This window comes from Apus apus, chromosome 1 (genome assembly GCF_020740795.1).
Source record: "Apus apus isolate bApuApu2 chromosome 1, bApuApu2.pri.cur, whole genome shotgun sequence".
Lineage (NCBI taxonomy): Eukaryota > Metazoa > Chordata > Aves > Apodiformes > Apodidae > Apus > Apus apus.
The window spans coordinates 73,916,429-73,944,413 of record NC_067282.1 but is presented as its reverse complement, the minus strand read 5'-3'; the positions used below and the strand labels follow the sequence as shown (position 1 = coordinate 73,944,413).

At 36.7% G+C, this 27,985-nt stretch overlaps 1 protein-coding gene across 18 annotated transcripts in view; it reads left to right on the top strand.

Moving 5' to 3' along the window:
* The window catches only part of ABI3BP (ABI family member 3 binding protein), a 152,404-nt gene that overhangs the window by 4,856 nt on the left and 119,563 nt on the right, over positions 1 to 27,985 (top strand). For all 18 annotated transcript variants that reach the window (XM_051622176.1, XM_051622076.1, XM_051622147.1 and 15 more), the window contains exons 2-4: positions 16,088 to 16,267; positions 25,229 to 25,297; positions 27,221 to 27,353. In XM_051622176.1, the coding sequence (XP_051478136.1) occupies positions 16,088 to 16,267; positions 25,229 to 25,297; positions 27,221 to 27,353 (382 nt within the window). The remainder of the gene's footprint in view (positions 1 to 16,087; positions 16,268 to 25,228; positions 25,298 to 27,220; positions 27,354 to 27,985) is intronic.

Here is a 27,985-nt window from a genome sequence, read left to right as displayed (position 1 = left end):
CTGCCAGGATGAAATTCCATAGCATATGAATGTCTCTAAAATGATCTCACTGCTGGGCAATCTGTATAACCTTCCATCTCTTCATTTTAAGCTTAATGTTCCCATGTATCTCTTTCTGAATGTTATTTTTCAGTCCTCCTCCATATAGTTTTCTGTGTCTAGCCATTTTAGGAGGACAAGCTACTTAACTCACCTGAGGGTAGAGCTATTGGCTAAGTCTTGCTGCTGTCATTTTGCCAGAACAAATGTATATGGATAGTATAGTCTATAAATCTGTTGACTGGTGCTACTGTGAATGGTCAAGGAGCCTGAGGCTTCTTTGGAGTGTTCAGACTTCCCTGGTGTGTACTTTGCGTAGCATGTGCAAACAGAAAGCTCTGTCTGCTCCAGGGGAAAGCAATAGCTAGCAGTGACCTGCCATAGTCAAAACTGTTCATACAGCTCCTAGTGGATTTCTTTTCCTTGGGGAAATTCAAGTCCAGACTTGAAATTGTTGGTAAGCAGGATAAATTTGTTGCTGTGGAGTGTTCTTGCCTACTGCCTTTTGCAGGATATGATTGGAGACTTACTCACTGGCATGGTTTTTGCAGCAATCTTGTATTAAGTTTTGGAAGAGGGGCAGGTATTAGTCTTCTGGAAAGGCAGTGGTCTAGAATGGGAGCCATTAGCAAAACAGCCCACTCCGTCATTTGCTCCCAAGTGGAAGAGGGCAGCCAGAAGCCAGCCAGATGCCACCTAAACTTGCCTGATAGGCCTGAATTAAAATGTTCTTAGAAATTAGGTTTTATGCAATACAGATCCACAAGTATGGGGGTTTTTTTATGAAATATATATTTGTCTTACTCTGCTGTGAGGATAATGTTAATGACAATCACCAGTGTCAACATCATGAATAAAACCTTTGCGTGGCAAGGCCTGGGCCAGCTTTCCCAACATAGTGTCCCTCAAAACATCCCAATCATATGCTATTGCACTTAAGGTAAATCAAACTTAAGCCTCCCCACCTGAGAAAATCTGTGTGTGTTTTGAACCACCAAGTGGATCTCTACTGTTGATGAAGCCATGATTGTCATTAGGGTCACCAGAATTAAATGTGTTTGCAGTTAACAAAGGTGATGTCATCAGAATGTGCAGATGTCCAGGTGAGATTACGTAAGGATGGTCATACTAAGAAGATCAATCCAGAATCTTCACCAATTCAGAGCTGCCGAATAAAATGCTGGTAAAGACTTGAAGCACCAGCTACTGGTGATACTAAATCTAAAGGCAGGGATGTAGGGAATGCTTTCTTACTGGAAGAAAGCCGGTCTTCTCCCAGTCTGGAAAGGAGCTGTACTTGTTCAGATGTTGGTAGACAAAATCTAACATCTGTTTTGTAAAATAATTTAGAGCTGTTGCTGAGATCCATCACTCTGTAATGATTTAATATTCTTTAGAGCGAAGATATATGAGGCAAGAGAATTTGTAGTTTTTTCTTAGGCTAATTGTAGCCCTAGTTTTTACACGTCTTGTTTAGCTTGAACAAAAGTTCTAGAGAAGCAGGGCTCCATGTGAATAAATCCACTTCAATAAAACCCAACATAATTAAATACCTAAACCTCTGTGTGTGATTTGGTTTTACTGATGTTTTATTTGTGGCTGTACAGTGTGCTAACACTATAGTGTTACTGTCCATATTTAATAAGGGATTGTAATTCAGTGCTATCATGCAAGCTGGAAAATCAATGGCTAAATGGCTTCTGAAAGTGTTGGAGAATTTCCTTTTTTGGGTTATTTCTGCATTTTTGTACAGTTCTAAGCTTTTATGTTTACTTGAAATCTACTCAGGAAAAGCATGATTCAATAGAGCACTAAGAGATTGCAATATTCTTTCCTATCACCAGCAGTTGTGGCATTAATTTATGAACCTATAAATGGCCACAGAGTGCTTGATATGAGTTTACATAATTACTACTTTTGGAATCTGGCCAGTTTTAGAGGACTGGCAGAGTATGTGGGATAGCATTATTTTTGAACTTGCATAGGGGAAAATATTTTCTTCTTTTGTCAGCTGCTTGCCTCTGCTTCATATTAATTATTCACTGTAATTTTTATATCTCTGATGTAAAAGTCTGGAATCATTTTAGAACACATTCAATTGTGGTTGGTTCAGAAATACAAATACGTAAACTGGAAATGCCCCAGAAAGCTGTTTTCTGACTTTGAAGTGAAAATATTTTCTGGCAGTTTTTATTCCCTCAATACCACAGTTCAAGCCTATACATGATCAAGAAAAACACACAGTGAGAAAAATACAAGACTTCAGAACTTACCACTTTTTAAATCTCCATGTCTGTTCAAGATGCTGGAAATAAAGGAATGGGCACAATAGTCTGAAACCTGGTAAGGAATTGAGCTTTGGGAGTCAAATAATAGGAAGAAAACTGTATTGTCTGACCTGGAAATTTTGGCAGAGTTCCATTATCTCCAGCCCACACAAACACTGAAGTGGTTGGATTAAATGGCAGGGCACAGCTCTTATTTATAGCACAGTGTAGTCTGAAGCATAGCTTTTTCCACAGTTATGGAAATTACTGCAGTCAGGATTGAGAACTCTGACTTCTCTTAGTTTGGTGAAGAGCTGTCTCAGGTAAAAGTGAGAGGATTTGAACCTTCATCTCAAATCACTAAGTTTCCTCCCTTTGTCAAAGCACGTACGAACAGCTATTTTCTGTTGTGAACATGACTATGAAATTGCTCCATATTGGTAGCGTGTTATTTGCTCCCATACTGATGAGAACCAGCTTTTAGCCATTATACGACAAGAATAAATACTGCATCTCTTCAGCATTCCTTCCTGCTTTTTTGCTTTAACTGTGAGAAAGGAAAAATCTGGCAATTCTAATAAAATATCTCCCTGCTTATTCGATTATTCAGTGCTCCTAAGTAAGTGATACTCTGCTGTGACTCAGTTGGGGATGGTGTAAAAGTTAGTTAATGTCTGTTTATCAAGTCTTTGTACAAACATCCTAAATGAGATTAATTTTTTTTTAAGGATTGAAACACTAAATATGCAGACTTTTTGAGCTAAAGGACTTGTTTTGAATTTTGGATAGCATTTGTGATTTTTGATCGAATGGAAGATTTATACTTAGACTAGTCTTGCACTCAAGTAAGCAAGTCATTAGGGTGAATTCACACAGACTCTCTAGCATATGAGCATGTGCACACACATACAAAATTGTGAGATCAAGTTAATTTTTTTTGTAAATGCTTTGCATGAAATATTTTAGTTTTACTCTTCCAGGCTTTTATCAATCCCCCTGTACTCTCCCAGTTTTAGTAACTTGGTCAAGTAGCAGTTGATAAACATATTAATATGTTGTTAAGGTGCAGTAATGAATTCTTAGAAAGCAAAGTTTCTCAATAATGTAACAGATGTTTATTGTGTTCCCTTTCCAATCAGAAATACAGAAATCAGCAAGGGACATCATATGCTATTAGTCTATTTATTGGAAGGCCATGTAAGGTTGTTCATAGAATTAAGACTGAAGAAAAAAATACAGATAATCCGTCACACAAAGGAAATGGATGCTCTTATTTATGTTCTATTTCAATGTAGAAATCTCAGATGCTGTGAGTATTTTCTTCCTTGACCTGGATTCTGTAGATTTTTTTTTCCCATTAATTTGCCTTTGTAGTCTTAAAACCTTTGGCAGCTGTCAAACAAAACTGGCACAGGAAAGACTATCTCATTTTAAAACTCTGTGAAGTCATGAAGCAATATTTATATACTTCATAAACATTTTAAGTCAGAGAACATTCCTTGGGAATTAATGTAATCTGCCACACACTGGGTTACAAGATCAGTGATGAGAGAGCCATAACTTTCCACATACACTAAATTCTCCACAAACAATTGGATACATGCCTGGGTGAAATACAAGTAAAGATGCAAAGTCAGTCATACACAGACTGTCTAGCTGAGGGATCTGTGCCTAGATGTGCATGCCCCTGTCCTGCAACAGCATTAGTATAACCCTTTATCTCGTGTAGCTGTTAGTGTTTTCTTTATTGACATTTTTCTTTTTCTTTCAGTAAAACACTGTAAAAGTGTAAATATGGGCATAGAAACATGAGTTAAAAATAGATATTAATTCCCACTGTTTTCTTTCATCTCTGTACATAAAAGGCAATGTGGAGAAAATGGAGCAGGTGATGTAATGGATATAGAATTTGGAAATATAGAATGTAAACCCTATTTTGTCTGCCATATCCTGTGTAGGAAGGGAAATAGATGGGACAACAAATGAAACACTTTGTTAATAGCAAAAATAGGTGTTTGTGACTTATTTTAGTACTTCCGTAATCATATACATAGCTTTTATTTCACATGTTGTGTACTTGCTATAAATATATTTGTTTTCCATTTTTTTTCATCTAATCCATTGATTTAGAACATTTTTCTTCATACTGTAGTTTTCTTAAGGTGAGTTAAAAATTGTTTTGCTTCACAAGGTGTTCAGAGCACTGAAAAAAAGAATTTCTGCTAAATTTTGGAATTCAATATTACTTCCTAAATCATCAAGCATTTATCTTGTTAATAGTTTCTATTTTCACAGTCTTTGAAGACTTACTGGAAGTCTGTTGCTTCTTTCTTCAGACATTTGCTTGAACTGTAGCAGCTTTGCTGTGATCTCTGCAAACTCAGAATGTGGAACAATATAAAAGAAGATGAAAAGGGTCACCTGTGATTTTTCTTAATCTGTTACTTTTTTTATTTTATAAAAAGCCAGTTCATCAATTTTGAGATCCGTCTTATGGTGCAAGATGAGACACAATTTCCACCTGGAAAAAATGATATGCAGTTAGAATCAGCCCTTAGAGGACTTGACTGTATCCAGCTAGTGTCATAGATGTGTGAAAATGCTCAGTTTGGAGACCAAGAACATGAGATAAACCTCTTTATTTTGACTGCTCTGTTGGAAACACTGAGCTTTTTTTTTATTTTTAATTTTTTTTTTAGTTTGAGCTTTTTAAACTGAAAGGGAATAACCTGTTAAAAGCTTTGCTGTTACGCTTGAATGCATTGACAAGGCCAAGCTGCTGTTCTCAAAGCATAACAGTATTTCATATTTGATTACTGCTTTTGTTAATTGATGAAGTTTCCATAATACTCCTGAGTTTAGGATGTGATCTACATAAGAATTCTTATGTATGATTCAGATATTTGATTGCTTTATCAGCTGTCAACTGCTGAAAGGTGGAGATCTTATCCCAAAGTTAAAACACAGAATATTCCAAGCACCGTTATCCAGTGCACATCCAAAGTTATTAATTCTTACACTATTTGAAGTCCTGTGTCTTGGCTGTTAGAAGATTTTGAGCAGAGAATTCAAATACTTTGTATGATCATATGATGGTCGCAATTTTGGAAGTGAAAAACCATGGTGACTTCAGAGGAGGGGTGATCCCCTTAGATTTTCGTATTTTGATGTGTATTAAACAGGCCTGTTTGCACTGTGCACAGCATAATGTGGGATTTATAAATAGAAATTAAAACTCATTAAAGTGTAGCAAGGTATTAAGTACATTCTCACAAGTTTGCATATATTTAAAAATTGCCAAATATCTTGTGCTGTCATGGGCATGGTCCCTACATATGCAATCTCAACGTCATGGGTAGATTGTATTTTTCTATTTCTAAATGTTTCTGCTAGAAAGGTTATGATGTTACCTTCTAGTGAAATACTTGTTTTGGTTCAAGGGTACCATATTTCAGATACCTTTTATTTGATATTTTGAGAACCTGGGAACTACACCACAGACTGGACTGTTGTTCTCTCATGATGAGCATGGGTGTGTTTACTTAAATAGTTAATCTTGACAGAGGAACAAACCATTCAAACTCACCGATGCAGCAGGAGTGCAGCAGTGTCTGTCTCACTAGTTGCACTGCCATTCTGTACAGGTGATTTAGGACGACAGCTTGATGGGTATTTATTTCTGAATGGGTGCGTCAATCTAGTTTGGCACCTTTCAATTTGAAAGAAGATCATTGCATACATCTCATCTTTTATTTGCCCAACTCAAGTTCTTTCCCAAGTCTACACAAATCACAAAACATTCTCCCTCACTCGAAGGAGTTTGGGAATTACTGTGGATATTTCTTGAGAACCAGAAAGACTGTCAATGGGGACTTTGGACTTTTAACCTCTGAGTGCTGTTCTTTGAGCCCAGTTTTCCATCTGCCTTGTAATCTACCCAGTCTGCATTTCTCCAGTTTGGCTGGAAGGATACCTGTGGAGATTGTGTCAAAGTTGAAGTAAATTACATTCATCACCTTCCTCTTCTACACAAAGCCAGTAATAGCATTACAGAAGGCAGCAGGGCTGGTCAGATGCAGTCTAGCCCTGATAAATTTGTGCTGGCTGTTCTGAATCACCTTCTTGTTTCTCATGTGCATGGGTGTGACCATCTGCTCCTGGTGACCACAGTTAGGCTTGAACAGCTTGCAGTTTGCTGGAGGCTCTTTCTTTCCTTTGCTCCAACAATTGCACTAAGAGGCTATTCTCTTCTCATATGACAAATCAATCTTGCCTCTCCCTGGCAGTTCTCTTATGCTTATCTATATACAAAAGAGATTTTGCTTTATTGGGTTTTCGATATCTACGTGTTAGAGATGGGAAGCAGGATATTGTAATTCAAGCATAGCATTGGGGAGGGCAGCCCTGCTTGAGGCTTTATGGCGCACACTTGGAGGTGCAGAAGAGAACCAGTAGCCTTGAAGTGGAAAAATATTAATTTCTACAAAGAAACACGGGGCTGAGATAGACATCCTGAAATAATTTTGACCCTCTTGTGCTTATTCCTGAGACAGTATGTTATAGAGCTCCAGTGCCTTTATCAGTTTTCCAGCTATCTTCCTTGCTACAGTTTATGTCACTTGTTCTTTTCAAAGATATGGACCAGAACTCATTCACACTGCTTCCCCTCAGGGTTTTGTTTATTAGTTTCTTTTATATATTTGGATACTGCCTTCAAGTCTACTTACATAGTTTTCCTCTAAGCTGGATGACTTGTATTCATCCAGATTTTTTTTCCTGGGTAACCTACTCTGTACCTCTAGTCATTGAGTTTGCTTTATTTTCCTGGATTTTATCAGGCTGGTCTACTTTATAGTGCTCTATGCACTGGCAAATCAGTGGAAAGAGATTTTTTAGAAGTGAGGAGTAGTGCCAAAAAGGACTGGGTGCCAGCTTTTCAGATTTACAATAGAGAACGCAACAATCTTGAAATGTACCTTAGATAGGTTGATGATTCTTAAACTCATGGGTAAGAGTTGGAAGTACATGCTGATTTCAGATTTACACTGTTACTATAGCTTGCAAACCCTTCTAGCTGTCTAAATATTACTATCTTTAAGCAAGTTTTGTCCTTAAAAAATGGCCATGCGCTGAATCAGAGAAGGAGGTAAAACAAAGTTAGCTATGAAAACATCTTAGCTGATGTTACAGAATCCTGAGGTGAAGTCATGTGCTTTCAACTGCTTGGGGTGTGGCAAGTAAGGTAATACTTATCACAGCAGGAGGATTTTAGTATATGACTACCTATTTTGTTCTGTGGATGTATAAAAACGTGCAAATATCATTTCAATACTGCTTGGAGTTTTTCTTAACATTAATTTGAAGTTGCCTTATTCTAATACAGTAGAAATTACATTTTCTTACTACTGGTTATTTCATATTCTCATATTAAATCTGACTCCTATTCTTTCAAAATACTTCAGAAGATTCCTAGATGAATAGTCACACAGCAAATCAATCCAAAAGTTGAGTATTGAAAAAAAACAAAACCATGTATTCCGATGTAAAACATAGTGATCACAGATAAGGAACAGACTTCAAAATGACATCTACAGTGTGAGAACCTCACTGCCATCTGAGTACACATCAATCCAGGTAGCAGTTTATCTCTGCATTCACTAATGAATTAAAACATCACAGATTATAAAGTGCAGTATCTTCACTCTTCTCTCAGAAGCAAATGCAGTTGTAGTTCCAGATACTGTTTTTTGTTATGCCTTTGATTTTTGATACTTTAAAAATGCTTTGATATTTGTAGATCTATTTATAATTTGTGGGCAGACCAACAGCATCTGAATTCTTCACCTGCTTAAATTCTAAGTGTCCTGTTGAGCTTTCCCTATTGAGGAGCTGTTGTTAAAGAAAGTTCATGTTTTCATTCAGCTGATCGGCTCTTAAAAATTACTATCTTATATGTGGACATGTTAGAAGACCACATTTCTATTTTGGTGCTTGCCTTACTTGCTGCTCTTTGAAGGCTTAAAAAAGAATTAGACCTAAGAAACTTGGGAGACTTTTCTTGCTCCCCCCAGTCTTCTACACACCTTTACTGAATAAGATACAGTTTTGTTCATAGCCCAGCCTGGGTGGAGTTGGCTTGGACCTATTTCCTTTGACAGGAGAAGGAGTCAGGATTGGAAAGGTCAGCTCTGTCTGGGCAAGATGCAGTCACTGTCTCAACAGTGCAGTCCAGGTGGAGTTGCATCAGCCCAGAAAAAGACATGCCAGGCCAGTCTGCAAAAAAACCCCAAACAATAAACAACTAGCTCTGAAAGTAAAGTCAGGGGAACAATGCCCTGAAGACTGCAATTACATCAGATCCAAATCAGACTTCATCCTAGTACAAATAAGTGGTCTAAATTGAAATAAGGGTTTGAGGTTATTTTATTAACAAGGGTTTTTTCCATTGACAAATTATGTCCTTCTAAGGTCCATGGTTTGTGTGCTGTTGATTTGAGAGGTAGTATCTATATAAAGTGGTTCAACTTGGATTTTCAGAAGGCACCATGCATTCAAAATTACAGATAGGCTTTGTTCTGTCCCTGCCCTTCAAAATTTTCTAATTTTTCAATATTGAATTTTATTTAAATTACATTTTTAGCACATGTGTTTGACCCTTGAATACAAGTAAGTTTACTGACTGGGCAAAGAAAGGGGTGGAATTTTCTAAGATTTAAAAGAAAAATTAAACATATCTTATGACAGGAGCCAGGGACAGGTTGCTCGAACTCTGCCCAAAGTTTTCAGATGTTTAATTCCCATTCTCTTCTCTATCAGACCTGCACATTCAGTTATTCTCACCCAAGTTTTCTTCCTTATTTTCAATTTGGTTTGCCATTTTAACAAATGGTGCGAAATAAGATGCAGAATGAAAGCTGGAAATGGGGGTGGGACCACTGAAGTGGGGTCCTGAGTTTAAATCCAGGCTCTTTTCAGCTTTGTACCCAAAAAATAAGGATAGCTACAGTTTTTAGACCCCCCCCTAAAAAAAAAAACCACACACAAAAAAAAAACAAGTATAAGGACCCTTGTGAGGGAGATAATGAAAAGAATGGAAGTACGACTTCAAAGCAGTGCTAGAGTGACCTGAAAACAGGTGAGGGAGATGGCAGCATAGAAGTAAAAAATTACTTTCCATATATCACTTTATGTAGATTTGTAGAAGCTGGAATTACTGATAGCTACATCTTTACCTTTGCATTGCCCTTATTGGTCCTAAAGTAATAGCGAGCTACATTTTATTAACTCAGTTCTGAACTGTAGTGATTTCTAGAGAGGAACTGGCAGATGAAGTTATAAAAACTGTATAGTTTTATAATATAAATGCTCTAACAAGTTTCTCTGATCCTGTTAGTGGAAGTTGAAAGCTTATGAGTTAGACTAGTTTTGTAGATAGGTATGCATGTATATATCTTGCAAAGATAACTGCTGCATGTTGACAGCCTATTTTTCTGAAGTAATGTTAGATTTGTGTACAGAGTGTAGACATATTAATATTATGAAAATAATATTTAGTTGGGGTACTTCAGCTGGAAATGGGAGAACTATCTGCAATGCTTTTGGCTTACCCTCTCTTAATAAGTTATTTTTTGTTTTCTTTTTTAAGGATGTGGTCTGTATGGCACCTGTTTTCATCATTCAGAATAGTTATTAATGTGGATTTTGTAGCTAGGAGTGTTGGTGTTTTATGTAGTCTGGGATGAGAAAGATGAGCTAACATTTCCCACTCCTACTTGACTGGAGGTTACAAAGAAGACAGACAGATTTTCTGCAGAAGGGCACAGCAATCTGATTACAGACACCAGGTACAAGTTGGAACATGGGAATTTCCAGTTAGATATTAGGACTTTAAAAAAAAACAACAAGCCACCACCTGAAGGATGATAAATACTGGAACAGGTTAACCACAGATGTTGTGGAATCCATGTTCTTAGTGGTATTCAAGACTCAGCTGTATGTGGCCCTGAGTAACCTGATCTGATTAGGTCTGCTTCGAGTAGGGGGGGTTGGTTTACAGAAGTCCATTCCACCCTAAATTATTCCATGACTGTATGGTCATGGCTGTCTTTAAAAGTGTGTGTTTTTTATTCTACTACATAGAAACATAACTATTTTTCATTGTTTCCCATTTGATTTCAAGCCAAACAACCAATATTTCTCCATGTTTGGGAGCCGAAATAAATACACAAATATAAAATAGAAAAAAAAAAAAGTTTCACAGTGTTAGATTATCATTGAAATCTTGGCTGGCGGTACTATGGCACCAGATCTGGAAAACAAAAGCACTGCTGTGAATTATTTGAATGGTGTTAAGTGAGGTGGTGCTCTCAAATCCATGGTGTTTTCCTAAGGCATGCTTCATTTGTCTAGCTCTCTAGGAGGCAGTGCTAGGTCTTGCCTTCATGCCCTCTAAGATCTTTGAAATGGTGAAAACAAACATTTTCAATGTAAGGCAAAAGGAATTCTGATGATGATGCCAAACTTGTGGTAATACAGCACAGCTGTATTCACCCTCCAGTTTTGTAGGACAGAGTTCAGGGCTTTTTACTCTATGGATAAAAAACTAAACAAAAACAAAATAGGGCTGTATTGATCATGAGGGAGTTTACACACTTAAACTGCACCAGCAGAATCATAGAATAAGTGAAAGTAGCATCTTATCCCAGTATTCCTTTTGTTGAGCCTTCAGTGAAGCAGATAAGCAGCTCAAAAAAAAAATAAGTTACCCAGATTAATTTATTAAAACAAAAACCAGTTACTTTATATCTGTGCTTCATTCTTGAAGTTTGTTGCTATAGCAGCAACTGAGGGTTGCTTCTGAATGTGTTAAGTATTAGTTAATAAATTATTATCCAGCTGTTCACATGTCTTCTTAAGTTAGAAATAGAGTGCTCTTCAGCTGAAGATAGTTTATATGACAGGGCCAAGATATATTTTGGGGTTTGGACAGAGATAGAATAAAAGCATTTAGTTCAAATTCTAGCCACCTCATCACCCAGGTTCCCTCACATTCCTTGAAACAGAAGGAAATTAAACCAGCTGGCAGTTTTAACTGATGCCACATTTATTGTTACCAACAGTGTTGTAATGATATAGTGGGACACAGACACAATTTTTCCAAGGCTTGAAATCTCTATAACTGAAACAAAATTATTTTGTTTGTTCTTTTGGGAAGTGAACTCTCAGGTGGTTTTTATTTGCTTTTACAGCAACACCAAATTGCTGAATAAATACTGCTTTAATGCAACCAGCCCAGTAAACCATTTCTGTTTATCTCCTTACTTCTCTGCAGTTATTAAATAGTAAAGGAATTATATAAATCTATTCCTAGTAGTTACTGGTTTTCCTTTTCAAACTGCTTTGCAATGGTGATTTCTTAAGGGGATATTAGACCTAAACTAAAGACTGAATTTTTGCATTGAAAATAGAAGTTTAAAATTGGACTTCTCTGTTTATCTTGTAGCAAAATGTGAACCATCAGTTAGAAGTAGCTGGTATGAATAAGAGATGGTATTAATGCTTGTCAGTTCTCCCCTCTCTTCCTCCATGATTAACTAAAGTGATAAGAAAAAGAAGATACTTTACATAATTGTTGGTAGGTGCAAAGCTTAAACAAGTGTCCTAAATATTCTGTATATTATTTTGCATAGCTGCTTCTCATTTTAAATATGTGAATTCCAGTTAGGTAATTTAGAGTTATATTTTTCTGAAGTTTCAGTGTTTATTTGCTCTTGTCTCCTAGTGCCTGTATGTGACCACATTTTTTTCCAACTAGCCAAACTAGGGTGCTCATAGCTCAGTTTTTCAGATCAATTGACTTTTGTTGAACAGAATACATTCAGATCTGTGTGAAATTTCTTTTGGCAAACCAGGAGGAAAATATTGTTTTTCAGAGGTAGCTGTGAGTCCCAGAATCTTTAATTTGAAGATGGCCTCAGTATAAAAGCATTAATCTACGAATGCAGATACTTAAGGGTAGAGTCTTAAGTATTTTTGTGGGAGGCTTTTTTGTTTATTTATGATTCTGACCAGTGTAGTGGAGTTGGGCTTACAGTTTCCTGCACAAAGCTGCCTTTTCCTTTTAGATTTAGGAAATGCTTGCATTTATTCTTAAGGGTCCAGGTCTCCTTTGAACTCATGTGACCTCCTTGAGTCTGGAGCATTTTAACTATTTAAAAAAAATAATTAAGAACTATTGATTTATAGTGTACTCAGCTATAACAAAAGAGGGTTGCTTCACAGCCTCCTGGTTTATTTATGATGCTAAGAAGTATACTGTGTGTAACTGGGCACAAAAAGGAGGTGTTGGAAGAGTGCAAGGGCTCCTGGAGGAATGTTGGAGTGCTAATCTGTTGGCAGGAAGAACAGCTGGCCTGATGACTAAGTAGCACACTGACCTGGTTGGGGGAGAGATGACATTCCCTACAGAGTCCATGCCAAGAGTAATCTAACATGCGTCGATAGTTCTGCCATGACAGAGAGCACTTTCTGTGCTTGCTGGCTTTCTTCTGTCTTCGTTGTTCTTTGGTTTTGTCTTCTGTGTAGCCTTTCATTCTCTGGAAATCAAATGGTCTTGTTGCACAGCTACTGTTCCTAGCAGACTCAGATTCTAAATTCAGTTGAGAATTTTTGTTGCCTCTGATGGAGAAACTTGTCAGTGTTGACCTTGGTTGCTCATTTCTGTCCATACACTTTCAGAAAATTGTCAGCCTCTGATAGTTAGTGTTTTGCCAAATAAAATTAATCCCTTGATATCAGTGATTCTGGAGATCACACAGTCCATGGAAAGGAATGTAGGTTGGTAATGTGAAGTGTAGCATTGTGTTGTTGCTTTAGCACAGTTATTTTTCTTTAAAAACATACAGCTAAATAGTAGTGAGGAAGGCTGTTAGTCTGCCTTGCCCTCTGCTGCTCCTTGGGTCAGGCTGCACCTTCAAGAGGAGGCAGAGAAGAGTGTCCTTGCTTTCAAATGAGCCATCTCAGCTAGGGGAATTCTGCTATGTGGAGGGAAGGAAATTGTCAGCAAGGAGCTTACAAAAGGGATAGAAAAGAGTTATGTTAAGAAGAGCATAGAGCAGATCCTGTAGCTAGATCCCCAAGTATAGGAAGATTTTTCCTAAACACTGCAGGGACTCTGCAGTATTTGCTGCCACATGGGCCATCACTGAAAAGGTCCTGCATTCAGAAGTGAACTAGAGGAAAGGACCTGCCCTTTCAAGACAGTGTGGGAAGGATAAGGATTTATTTTTTTTAATTTGAAGTTAGTCTCCTTTTCTTGTTTGCCTCTGAATTATTCTCTATTTTTAAAAATAGATTTTTCCTGTTTGCGCTCTCCTAGAAATGACTTTGTGTTTAAAAGCTCTTTTGATGGTGTTCATGTGCTAACTATACAGAAAGGCCTAAAGGGTTCTGCCTCGAAGCTGTTGCTGTCTTGGAATCCCATGTCCTGTTTTTAGAACCTTCACTGACAGTTTTTAGGTTTAAATAAAATTAAGATCCCCTTGTCCATGTAATTGACTCACCCTCAGTAAGTTTGTCAATGACATCAAGTTGGTCAGGAGTGTGGATCTACTTGAGGGTAGGAAGGTTCTACAGAGGGATCTGGACAGACTGGATCAATGGGCCAAGGCCAGTTGTATGAGGTTCAACAATGCCAAGTGTTGGACCCCTCACTCGATTCACAACAACCCTAGGCAACTCTAAAGGTTTGGGGAAGAGTGGCTGGAAAGCTGCCCACAGGAAAAGGATCGGGGGATGTTGATTGATGTACAGGAAGAGACAACTCTCCCTGCCAGCTCTCTACAGGACAACTCTCTGCCAAAGCCACCTCTACGCTGGGACACCTCTATGCCAGGACATCTCTATGCCGGGACTTCTCTACACCAGAACAGCCCTCCACGGGGACAACTCTCCAAGGATCAGCAGATGGGGACTGGCACAGTCCTGTGTCATCTGCCGATCTGTGGAGAGTTCTCCCTACAGAGAGCTGGCCCACCATAGAGGTGTCCCAGCAGCCAGTTGTCCCACAGAGAGTTGGCGGTGGAGAGTTGTCCTAGATCTGTAATGGTATGGAACACTTTTTAATTAACATCTTTATGAAGCATATTAGAGAGGTTTCAAATCTGTTGGGCTTTGTTCCTGGTTTCTGCCATTTGAAGCCTTGTCAATATTCAAATTTGTACACCCGCAGCAGTTTCGTATGCTGAAAACAAATGAAGTTAGGATGTCTCTGAGATAAGGAACCAACTGCCACCCCGTTCCCTGTGATGGTATTTTACTGTTGAAAATGTCAGAGCTGAGTTTTTTAGAAGCCTTGCAGCCTTCTGGAACCTGGCAGATTTGCCTTTGGAACATGGTGACTGTTTCCTGGCTGAGTGCTTTTACTTGATCAGTCTTTAGATAAAGAAAGGATCTTATTGGAGGCACATATTTTCCAGCAGTTTTACTTGTATGTGTCTTTCTATAAAGGAAAAAAGAGGCTTAAAGTGTTTGGCTTGGTCTTCACATTCAGTGTGCAGACAATTGCAGGTTCTTGACATAACTACTAAATCATCTTCACGGATTGGGGATTGTGGCCTCTCAGCTACTCTAGTCATTAAAATTAAAAAAAAAAAAAAAGAAAAAAAAAAGAAAAAGAAAAAAAGGAGGATAGGCTGGAGCGATACTAGAGAACCAATACATACTTGCTCTACCATATGGTTTACTGACAGGTCATACATCTAGTCATTTTTTTAGCATTTAGCTCCTGAAGTAAAATTACTTTGTGCAACTTTTTAAATTTTTTTTTTCCTGAAAAGTGAATTTCAGCCCTCAGGGCTGGAGAGATGCCCAAAATCTGTTGGGAATAAAAATTTATATTTTGAGAATGAAGAGAGAAAAAACATATTCCAGAGCTAGTGTCATAGGTTTGGGAAAAAGTAATTACTTTTTTTTTTTTTTTTTTTAAGCATTGACATTCAACAGTTCTGAAAATATGATAAGAGTGACAAGGGAAGATTAAAATTTTAAGTACCAAGTAAGGAAAGCCAATCCTCCTTCACCCCACTAAGAGACAACAAATCACCTTTTTGCAGCCTAAAAAATTTATTTTGTTTTGAAGTCATCCTGTATTGGTTTAAGTTAATTTTTTCTAGATGGATATACAAGATGTTTACTGCTTTGTATGCTACTGCCCTGGAAAGCATAAATATTAATGTTTAAAAAGGGTTTCTTGGTAATTTTGAGTAAAGTATATATGTTGGTCAGGTGTCCTGGTGTATTTCCAACCCAACATAGCAAAAAGCAATTAAAGTAATAGTTGTAGCATTATTTTTTTTTTTAAATCTAGTTATTATTTATCCTCTACACTAATAAAAAGTCAAACTTACAGGTTTTTCACCTATGGGTCCTATGAATGGCTAACACTACTGCAACTCCCATATTTAAATGAATACTTGCATTTTTTCCAGTTACTTTATACACTTTTCTACTACTGCAATTATAGAAGATGTTACAGGTAATGACAGTAATAAACTAATGATGGAAAACCAGATGTGTTGGAAATAACAATATTATATCACTGTTAATTTACTTTTAAAAATATAGTTAGTCTCCTGGAGATTCCATTTTCAAGCAATTTTTCAGTGGCTTATGACAGCAGCTTATTAAATAGCTCTGTATTATTACATTGTCATATTCCATTACTGAATATGTGATTACAAGATAATGCATTCTGATCTTCTCTGTTTTCACTCTTTCTCCAGCGAAAAGACAGAGTCTGAAAGTTCAGATCAATGCAACAGATGACACTGTTTGCATGAGGTATCTTCGACCAAGTCAAAACACCAAACTAGAAGGTTTTGTCCTGGGTTATGGGAGCAGCTTCTTCTCTAATCAGTACATTCCTTTACCTTCAGAAGGAAAAACCTCCATAACAGAACTTGGTAAGTCATATTTGCTTTGCATGTTACTGTTGTCATGAGTTGTTGCTCGGGCTTTCTTTACATTTGTCTGAGGTAGTGGTGAAGAATTTCAGATGAAAGTGGTATCCTTTGAGGAGAGCAAATAGTTCTTGTTATTTGGAAAAGTTTACTACTGGTATTTGTTTTGAGGAGTTTTTGAGGATACAATGATCTCATTGTACTAAGAGATTGTACTATATCTAACCACATCGCAGATTGAATTGGATTATTTGCTTAAAGCTGCAGTCATAAAGTAGAAATGAAAGGGAGATTTGCATGTTTTTAGCATGTAGTGCAAGAATCAATTGAAAAATTTTGAGAAGGGTGAGGTTGAATCCCTTTGCTAGAAACGTTGATAACAAAATTAAGCATTTCTTGGCAGGGGCCTGTTCCAGATCTACATGTTATAGAATGACCTATAACTGCCATGTCAGAAGTTACGCATGGAATTCAGTGAGTTGTTGCATGGAAAAGGTTAAACCATATCAAGAATATTACATCCTGTTGCCTGGGATAGATAGTGAGGAAGAAGGGATTTTGGTTGTCCCTTTGACCTGGGGTTATGTCAGCATGGGCAGGATAGCAAAATAGTAGAACGGGATTAGTTAGAATTGTCTGATAAATGATTAAAACATTGGCCTATAAGTGTTAAACCTTTTAAGAAATCTGTTAATTTTCTGAGGACTTTCCTGTTGATATCTTTAATCTTTTCTAGGTGAAATGAACCTGGGTTACCCTCATCATTGTAATGCCAGTGACCTTGGTGTAAAACAAGAGGGAAGAAAGAATGCATAAGCATTCTTATGCATATGCTGTCTTATTGATGTCTTCAGTTAGGACACTTCTGGGAGTCAGCTCCAGGCTGAAAACTGTAGAATAAAAAAGACACAGAATAATTAGGATACTAAAGACTTTCATTAGATCACTGTGGCAAAGGTTGACTTTTTCCTTTTCATGAGTTGGTACTTTTATGATCTCTCCCTAATTCTACACCAATCCAGTATTTGAGTTCTTAACTGTAACTTCAATGATGTCTCATTTACCTGATTTATCCAATGTGTAACTTTTGAATCAGTTCACTAAGAATGGTGTACAGGATTTTCTGTAGAACACTGTGAATTGGGCATAGGTAATACCCATGTAGCTGAATTGCAGAAGTAGTGAGGATTTAAATTTTTCAGGTACTCTCTGGTCCTTGAAAAGAAGAAAAAACACTGACTCTCACATCATGTATAGATCATTTGCACTTCCTATTGAATAGCAGCATTAATGCTTAATGCTTTGGTAAACTGTATGAAAAAGGAAGGCTGAACATCACTTGGAACATGGGATTTTGTAACTTTAACATTAACAGCTAATGGCTGGAAAATGTAGACACCTTTCTTTAGTTCAGCTGTGCATCACATTGCCAGGCACATGCATATTCACTAAATCTTACCATTAAGCAATTGAAGTCTTGTAACAATGAACACAGAAGATGAGAAACTCCATGATATACATAATGAAGTGAACATATTTTTTCTCGTTTATCTAGAGAGGGAAACCCACAAGTGTTAGAGAATACTCTCCTTTTCCTTTCTGATGATTTTCAAGGAGATTAACTTCAAACTTTTGACTTGCTCATGCTAATACAAGCTATCAGTCAGTTTCCTACTGACAATGAGTCTGTAGTTGTGTCTTCTTAGTGTCCAGTGACTAAAAATGCAATGTACAACATAATATAAAGACAATAATTTCCAACTCTAAGATAATGTCATCTTTGAAAGGACAGGAATAAAAGAAGTTAACAGCAATGTGTAATTCAGGTCGCAAGCATTTATTTAAGGCAATTAACAGTACATTCATTGGTGCTGTTGGTTTTAGTTAAGAGATTTAGGGTTAGATTGTAGTCTTTGTGGACTTGTTCATTGGAGTTCGGAATCAGAGTACATAATCTTTCCCATTTCCTTAGTATTAATCACATTTAACTGCAGCTTTGACTGTACTTTCCAGCTGTGTACAGAACATAAACTAAAGCAAGAAACATCATTTATGCATTTGGCTCTGTTTTAGAGTGACTTGTATGGCAGAGCTCAAGAGAAGGCAGGGGTGAACCCCCCGCCAGTTTCAGGGACCAACTGCTGGCATAAACTGCAGGATGGTCTGTGGGATGGCTTATTCTGGCAGCCAGAGAACTCAGCTCAGCAACCACTTTATGTGGATGTTAGAAAAATAAAGTATTGTAGAGGGACAATAAAAATGCTCTCAAGATACTTTCCAAAGACACAAAACCCCTAGACCTTATTGCTGAAAAATCTTAGGTTATCTTTGTACTCCAGTACGAAGTACAAGAGTGAAAAGTACTTTTTGTATCTTTGTGCTTCTAGTACATCTCATACATGATTAAGTTAGCCTAGTGTGCTATCTTCATATTGAAAAGATATTTTTAACATATCCTACAAAAAAATTGTCCATTCCATATTCTAGATGATCTTGTGATTCAAGTGCCATTGTATACTTTGCAAAAGGTCTTCACTGGCTTCCACACATTTTTCCACAATCAGGACAACTAGGTTTATACAAAAATGTTCATATTCACCCTGACAATTCCTTCTTAGTTCTCTCATACTCTGGCTTATATGACTGCTACGGAAATCAGATTAACTTTACCAGCTGCCCTGAATGAACATTGGTTGTTTCTGGCTTTTACTGAACAGGACGTGGAGGGAGTGATTCCCAAATATGAAAAGACATAGTGGCCTATTTAGATCAAGACTAATACAATTTAATGATTCCTTTTCTCCTGTCAGTTTTAGTGGTTCATGGAAAGAGAATATCTTTTCCAATCAATTTAGGGACTTTGATCACAACCTTAAATTGATTTTACAGCTGAAATTTAAAGACTGGAAATGGAGATTTAAGTTATTTATTAGTTACTAAAAGTTATGTTTTCCCACTGGATTAAGGAACATTGTTTTAGACTATGAACTCCTGAGTGACTAGATCTAGGAAAATGGAATCTCTGTGTCTAGACAAAAGTGGATCTTGTCCTAGCACTTTTAATTTTTTTTATTTAGTGAAGATTTGTAAGTGAAAATTATATAGATATGCAACCAACTGTAAACTCTACTCAAAGAAAAACAATAATTTACTTCATTAATTTAGGAGTTAGGCCAATGGAAGAAAACATACAGACTTTGTGTATAAGCACATTGTGATTCCCTCCCTAAAATGCATTATCTTTTAAAATATCCTTTGTACTTTCTAACCAACAGTATAGGTCTACACAGCAGAAGCAAGTGCCTTGCAGATATTTCCTTGACAGAGCTCTGCACGCCTGATTTTGTTAATAGAGCAGCATAATTGATATTGTGTTTGGAATAATTTTTCCTGATTGGAGATGGAGTATGGGGAATGAAGCTATGACTAGGTTTTTTAAATGAATAACACAATACACACAATAATGTGTGTGTGTATATATATATATATATCTCTCAGGCTTATGACTTCCACATTTCCAAACCTGTCACTGTTGATTAAGATGAAATTTACTGTCAGATTTTCTGCTGGGTTGCACACTTCTTAAGACTCTGTTAACACACTCAAAGTCAGCTTATTTATTAATTTTTTAAATTACATGTGTGTACATACATATACTTTAAAATAAATTAATAAGGATATTATCCTTCCTAGGATTTCCAGGAGGGATTTATGGCTTTATAGGTGTGACATCCGCCTGCATTTCATCCGTTAAAGTATTCAGCACCTCACTGCAATGATTCTTATCTTAAAATATTTGTTTTTCCTTTCTTTTGCAACTAAAATAATAACTGAGCCAGCAATTGCATAACATCATGAATTCCCAGCATGAATTGAGAACTGCCTGCAAAGGGCATGTACAAAGAGAAAAGGGATCTGTTGGATTTCCTGAACTTGTAATGATCTCATGCTGGCAACAATCTCTTAAGCAGCTTCATGCATTGCTAGATCAGCAAAGCTGAATCACAGTGAAGGGTGAATGATAATGATGAGGAAGCATCACATTTTGGTTCGAAGAAGTATGCCTCTTTATCGGAATACAGGATGTGTTTCCTTTTATTCTGTGTTTACCTTATGAGCTTATGTGACACTAAGCAATGTTATTATTGGTCATGAAAGCTATTCAGACTGTGTCAAAAGACACCAAAATGTAAATCAAGGTAGACAAATAAGATCCATCCAAAAGTTTGGAACTTGATGTAAAACTTCACCCAAATCTGTTCAGTCTGCATGACTTGTATAAGAAGAGTATTTTCTTGAGAAATTTGTGCTAGTTTTTTCTAACTTGTTTAGGAAGATTGCAGTTCAGCCTCCTTGAAGTTGCTGATACTCTTGGAGGAACCCAAAAAATTGGGTGGAGACAGGAAATTTTGTGAGAATGCATAGCAATTAGCTAACAGAGTGAACAAAATTAATTTCCCCTTCGGTTTCCAAACCCAGCCCAGATCTGAGCCATACTTTGGGCTTTCTTTTACATGAATCAGATAGTACAGTATAAAAGGAGAATGTATTGGCAATCCTGCTTTGTAACAACCATAATAAATGATGGGTGGATTTTGCATAAATATAGGGAAGAATTCTACACCACCTTGAACATATTTTAGAGAGTGCAATTCAAGGATATATGGTAGAGTAATGCTTAGCTAAAAGATCTTGCTGTGCAGAGTCTTATACCCAGCCAGTTCCCAGAAATGTGCAGATGTATTAACAACATGGTTTTCAAGATGCCAAGTAATGTGAATATTAATTGATTTCTGAATCTGCTGGTCTATGAGTTGTACTGATGCCTTGTGACACTTTATTTTTAATTTTTTTCTAAGTTCATTAGTCAGTTCACACTTACATTGTTTTGCTTTCAACTACATTTCTGTATTGGCTGAGCCCTGAACTAAATTAAAATAGTTTACTTGAACATAAGCAGAATTTGCTAGCATTTTGCAGTGCATATTAGTTGCCTCCTGCCACTGATTTGATATCCTAGATCAGGTCCCATGGAAGTAGTCTAGATTAGTTTGATGTGTCAGTGGCATTTTACTCAAGATCGTAATTTGATTTTAGAAATGCAGTTATCTTTAAAAACTTATTTCATTGTGAATTGTTGATATATTCTGTGAATCATAATGACACATAATCAGAACCTCATATTTTTATGGGTCTGATGGTCACCTTTCTGCCGCCTGCCTCTTATTTCAGCAGTCAGTTTAATTTGTCTCGTAAGCATTAAGATGAAGTAGCACTAGATAAATTATGGGTTTATTTAGGTTTTGGTATTTCACAGCATTTTGTTTCTCTCCTCTGATATCACATCTCCCCAAGATTCCTGCTTGCTATAGACATGGATCTGTAGAGTGGATTATGACTGGATAGAGTGGATAGGCATCATAAAGGAACACAAAGGATCATAAATAATTCTTGCAACTTGCTAGAGTTTAATACATTAGTGAGACAATTTTTTAAGCCCCTGAAAATTAATTGAATTGTAGTAGCATCAGATTATTTTTATGTTTTTATGTTGACTGATGTGTGTATCTCTCAGCAAGAGGACTGAATCAGTGTGAACACTTAGTGGCCTTCTGTACTTATTCAGAGAAATCTTAAATTGCAGTGGAGGACTGAGAACTCCTATTTCTAAACCTGTATCAGGGCTCCTTATATGAGATTAAGCAACCTGTCCACCTTTCTTGGTTTCCATTCCTTGAGTATAGAGTATATATCTGTCCAGAATAGAAGTCCTTCAGTTCATACATAATGGTTTGTTACTGTGCATCAAACAGATTAATCTAACATAAACTGTAGTTCCTGTACTCTTAACACCTATATAGTAGCATGGGTGACTCTACTCAGGAACATAAAATCAAATTTCTAAATTAAGATATAAATTTAGTTAAGCTCTGAACAGAATTTTAGTATCGTATCCGTGGTATTGAAAGTACTTCTCCAGCAACTTTAAATCCTGGTTTCAGTTTATAATAATCGTAATATTGTCTTAAATTCAGTGGTTCTAAACCAGACAAGTGGTACTTTTTAAACCTCTCTGTTCAGTAGCAGATCTGTTTAAGCATCTAGTCTTAGCTTCTTTTGCTAAATACTTCCTTTTGTAGATTGTTTTGCAATCAGAAGAGCCATGAGTTCTTTGGGAATTGGAGATGTGTTGTATTATTTTTCAGGCAACATTTAATAAATCCACAGAAAAGCTTAATGAGCAACACCAAACACAAAATATTCCTCCTGACAGCACTTTGTCTCAGAACAAAAATATCTGTTAGATCTAATGATTCTTGAAAGATAGAGTTCATAGTTTGAGATGTGCAGGGAGAAATTTAAAGTCTTTGCTTATTGCCACATTTGGTTTACCAGGTAATCTATATCTATACTGCTACATTTTCTTTCACAATCTTTGGACATTTTGTTGATGAAAACAATTTTTTTTTGCAGTTTTGAAGACTGACTTCGTAGTTCTTGAGCTTTCAAGGTGATGTCTGAAAATAATGTTGTTGAAGTTAAGGTTGCTCAATACTTTGTGAGAATTACATCAGTCTCACAAGTGGGCATAAATGCACAGCAGAAAACTGAGATTAAAGCACAGGGAAAATAAATTATTTTATATTATCATGGATTTCTGGTTTTAGGCCTCAGCACAAAACATCTCGGAACTGTGTACTGCCCTAAACATTAAAGAAGATATATTTTATATTAAGAGATACTTGCACTTTGAAGTTGCTGTTATTTTTAACTAATTCTTTCTTCCACACTGCTTTGAGCAGCTTTATTCAATGTTCATCTGATTTATGTTTATATTGGGTGCAGCTGAAACCCATTTAAAATAATAATTAAGCAAATAAGGTACCCCCGTAATAGGGGTTTCTAGTGTCCTAGACACATAGAATCAGTGAAGTTAGAGTGGTTTTCCACACACTGGCACAGCCTTTTAAGCAGCACAGCAAGCTTTTGATTTTTCTAGTACTAATATTAATTCCTCTCTACTTACAGAAATCTGGATGAGAGAAGAGACTGAGTGATTTCTCAGTGGCTCTATTTTATTGGTAGATTTCAATGTATCTCTTGCATTAAGATATGCAGGGAATTCAATCTCTCATCTGTACATATAAACTTAGATAAATGTATCTAAACCACAAAAATAATTTTGTAGTTTAGAATGGTAGAATAATCATTTTAAAAAAAAAAGTGTAGGTAAAGTAGTTTTGATTGGTATAGTCTGCCTATGAATCTGACTTTTGAAGCTCCTGTCACTTCTTTTCTGGTGTTGAAGTTCAGTGAGAATAGAGCTTGATTTCAGATAATTAAGAGAGGCAGAAATACATGCCATGTGATGTCAAGAGTAAAGGAAAAATCTTTTTTCTGAAGATGAGTTTCCCTAACTAAAATCACCATCTCAACATTGTTTTAATCAAAGCATTTATTATTTTAAGCCACAGAGTGACGTTATCTGCCTTTAACTGCCAGAAACAGGAATATATCCAAACTTGTGGCCTCATACCGTGTGCACTTGTGTTGTTCAGACTGCACCAGATGTTTATCAATTGGTTTAGAGTTAGTGTAAAATTTAGTTTGCTTAATTTCATTATTTCCTATGAAGACTAGTATTTCCAGAGGTTTTCCAAGCTGGTTCACAACTGACACTCAGCTAGCGATGACTCTGCATCCTTTAGAATGGCTGCAGTCCTTGTATACTTTAGAAAGAAAACGGGCCATTCAGGTAAAATTGAATTGAAAGACAAAAATTCTTGTCTTTGGAAGGGCTTTTCATTTCACTAGGTAATATCATATGTCCTGTTAGCTTTTTGAAATGAAGCAGTTAAAACTATTATGGGAATTGGTGCAAAATAATTTGAACTGGAGCTAACCGAGAGTAAGATTCTTTCATGTAAAGATTAAAAAAATATATTTTGCAAAGGTAAATTTTTCCTTTAAGAAAATGCATACGGGTTAAAAATAAAAGAAATTTAAATGTCAGGAAGTTTGGCATACAATTTGCCTCTGAGATTAATGCATTGACTAAGAAATTAATTAAACTGTTGCCGTCCTGTTGTACGCAACGTTATTTCTAAAGTAACTACGCAGAGCTACTAGTCCAAGTCACATCCCTTTGTGGATTTTACACAAATACTGTTCCCTTGTTCTTAAAAGTTTTAACATTACTCTTATAAAGAGTATTAAAAATTGTCAGTGAACTTGGTGGTAAAATATCATAATAAATCTCTGGAAAAAGTATGTAAACGCCATTATAAAACAGACCAATGAGCAATGTGAAGGCTGCCTTAAGTCTGTTCAGACATTATGTTGTTTCCTGCAACCAGACAATCATGTGAATCTTGAATGATTTAGTCTATTGGGGTATGCACTTCCAAATGATTGATGCATTTTGTTTATTCTTTTTACAACAGGTCATCTCTTTAGTGAGAAACTGCTTATACCAGGAAAACTAAAGTGTATAGCCCAAAACAGAATACAAAAAATCCTATAGGAAAAGTTCTTCCAGCTCCTGTCAGGAGAGTAGATAACTCTGATTATATTCTCCAGGCTTTTACATCTTTTAACTTTACGTGGTTTACTTTTTGTTTTGCCATCATCTCTTCATCTGGGTTTTCATTCCCCTTCATATTCCAAGTAATCTTTGCATTAAAATGTTGAATGTACGTCCTGCCACGTTCACCTATTTGTTGCATCTCAGTCAAAAAGAATCGCCAAATCTTGTGTGCATGGGCGTATTATTTTTACTAATAGCTACAATGTTTCTGAATGATTGGTAAATAAACCTTAAAGCAAACATGCTGAAAGATCACAAAGATTGGATAATGGGTTAAACATTCACTGAATATTGGACTTTTTCTTATGAATTAGAGGTTAATCCCTTACTCAAATAAATAGCACATTTGTACTAATTGCTGTTTTCTTCATTTACAGATGCAGAGCCACGGTATTTGGTTTCAGTAAGACCAGCACGCATTTCAAATAATAAGAAATCTTGTTCAGGTATTTTATCATTACTACATCTTTTTCTTAGAGTAGCTAAAGGAAGACAGAATCTTGTACTGTGTTTCTATGGGAAGATATTTTTAACTGTAAGTGTCTGATTGGGATGCACAAATTCCATATTTGGGAAGGTAAAATGTAGGACAGGATTTCCTAGTCAGTAATCACTCACACGTGTAGTGGTCAAAACATGAAGTACTGAAAGATTGTTCTTGTAAAAATTCTTGCAAATTAGATTTTAATTTTAGATTAGTAATTTCTGATGTTTAAAGAGGTCACAAAGACATGCAAAAAAGGTAAAACTTACTCTTCCCAAACTACTACTACTACTACAATTAAGGATTTCTGCATCCATGATCTTGTTAATGTTCTTAATTTCTCATTGGAAATGGTAACTTGTGTGTGTATCTCTAAATCAGTACTACTACTGAGTTTACTGATGCAAGTAGTTCAGGAAAGGGTTGTTTCTAACTTAAACTATATATAGCAGAGCAAAAATCTGAGTTTGATTCTTGTCTGTTCCAAGGTTTATATCACCTTAATCATGTCATTAATATTGTTATGTTTTAATTCCTTACTTTAATGTGGAGGTGACTCTCAGGATCACTGGTCTGTTGCAAAGAATAAATTGGTAGTGTATACGTATCTATTTATAGTTTGAGATCTTTATATAGTTTATTTTTTTTCTAATTCCTGATAACTGATTGGGATTAATTGCTACTCGCTCTTTGCCAGGTGTGATACAATATGTCTAAAAAGGTTTTGAAAAGTGATTTACCTTCCAAATGCAACATATATATATATATACACACACACACACATATATATATATATATGAAAAAAAACACAAAACCAAAAAAAAGCCCAAAGTGCTATTTGAACAAAGTTCTCCCCTAAACCATATCCACCAACACCACAGCCAAACAACCCTTAAACACATCCAAGGATGGTGACTCAACCACCTTCCTGGGCAGCCCATTCCAGTGTCTAACCACTCTTTCTGTGAAAAAATTTTCCTAATGTCCAGTCTAAACCTCCCCTGTTGCAGCTTGAAGCCATTCCCTCTTGTTCTGTCCCTAAATACCTGTGAGAAGAGACCAACACCAACCTCTCTACAATGACCTTTCAGGTAGTTGTAGAGGCTGATGAGGTCTCCCCTCAGCCTCCTCTTCCTCAGACTAAACATTCCCAGCTCCTTCAAGCACTCATCATAAAATTTTTTCTCTAGGCCCTTTACCAGCTTCATTGCCCTCCTCTGTACTCACTCCAGCACCTCGAGATCTCTCTTGAATTGAGGTGCCCAAAACTGGACGCAGCACTCCAGGTGTGGCCTCACCAGTGCTGAGTACAGGGGCACAATCACCTCTCTACTGCTGCTGGTCACACTATTTCTAATACAAGCCAGGATGCCATTGGTTTTCTTGGCCACCTGCTGGCTCATATTCAGCTGCTTGTCAATGAGAACCCCCAGGTCCTTTTCTGCCAGACACTTCCAGCCACACTTCCCCAAGCCTGGAGCGTTGCCTGGGGTTGTTGTGGCCCAAGTGCAGGACCCAGCACTTGGCCTTGTTGAAACCCATACCATTAAGATTAGCCTGATGAACTAATCTATCCAAGTCTTCTTTCCTCTGTTCATGCTCAAGTGGTTCCAGAGAAGGGGCAGTGTTCCTTCCTTGCAGGTGTTGCTCTTGTCTTAACAAGTAGCCAATAAACAGATCACAGACACTGTCTCTGCCACCTTTCTTATATCATACATTAGAAATGGTGAATGTGAAAAAAATATAATTGTTGTACCTGTCCCTTCAAATTTAAAAGAGAATTGGTCTTAATTTACTTTATTATCCAACTGCAAAATACTTTCTCCTACTTAATGCAGGAGAGAGAAACTAAATTATAATTCGAATGTTATGTTTCCTTATCTAGGTCGGACCAAGACTCAAAAGCCTCTGCAGCTGGTAGTTGGCACTCTCACCCCAACCTCTGTGTTCCTCTCTTGGGGCATCCTAGTCAACCCTCAACATGACTGGACAGCAACAAGTAACTGTGCTAGTGACAGGTAACATAACAGAAAACTTTTATTATAATGGTGATTTAATTCAGTGGCAAAATCAGAATCTGGTGTGGATGAAATACCTTTGATAGAGGAAATTAAGAACCCCAAAGCAATAGTTCTGAATGTGAATTAAGTTTTCTGCTTTAGCAAATCAGTGCTTTGAAAGACTTTCTTGTCTTTAAAGCAAATGTAGTCAGACATCTACACGCTGAAGTACAAAGGTTGCTATTTCTCAAACCAATAGACTTGTCTCTACATTCATTTGTATCTGAATGGGTTGAAAGAAATTGTGTTAAATCATAGGAAATATGGTGATTTAAAGTTGACCGAATAGAAGTAAAATAAGTCTTCCGTTGTGCTGTGGTAGGAGAATAATGCTTTATTTTTCATGTTATTTGATTTTTACTTCCTATATTTGGTCTTATCATGACATTCCTTTCCCGATATTGATACAGTACAGCTGTCATTGGTTTTCTGTTGTAAGTAAAAGAAGATTTTGTCTACTATAATATTTTTGTTTGTCTGTCATTATTTAATGAGTGGTACAGTAGGTAGGGAGCTCAGGAAGACTCACCAAGTAGCAATTTCAAGAGAAGTCATAGGCAGCTCTTGGCTGTTGAGTAAAGTTAATCTGC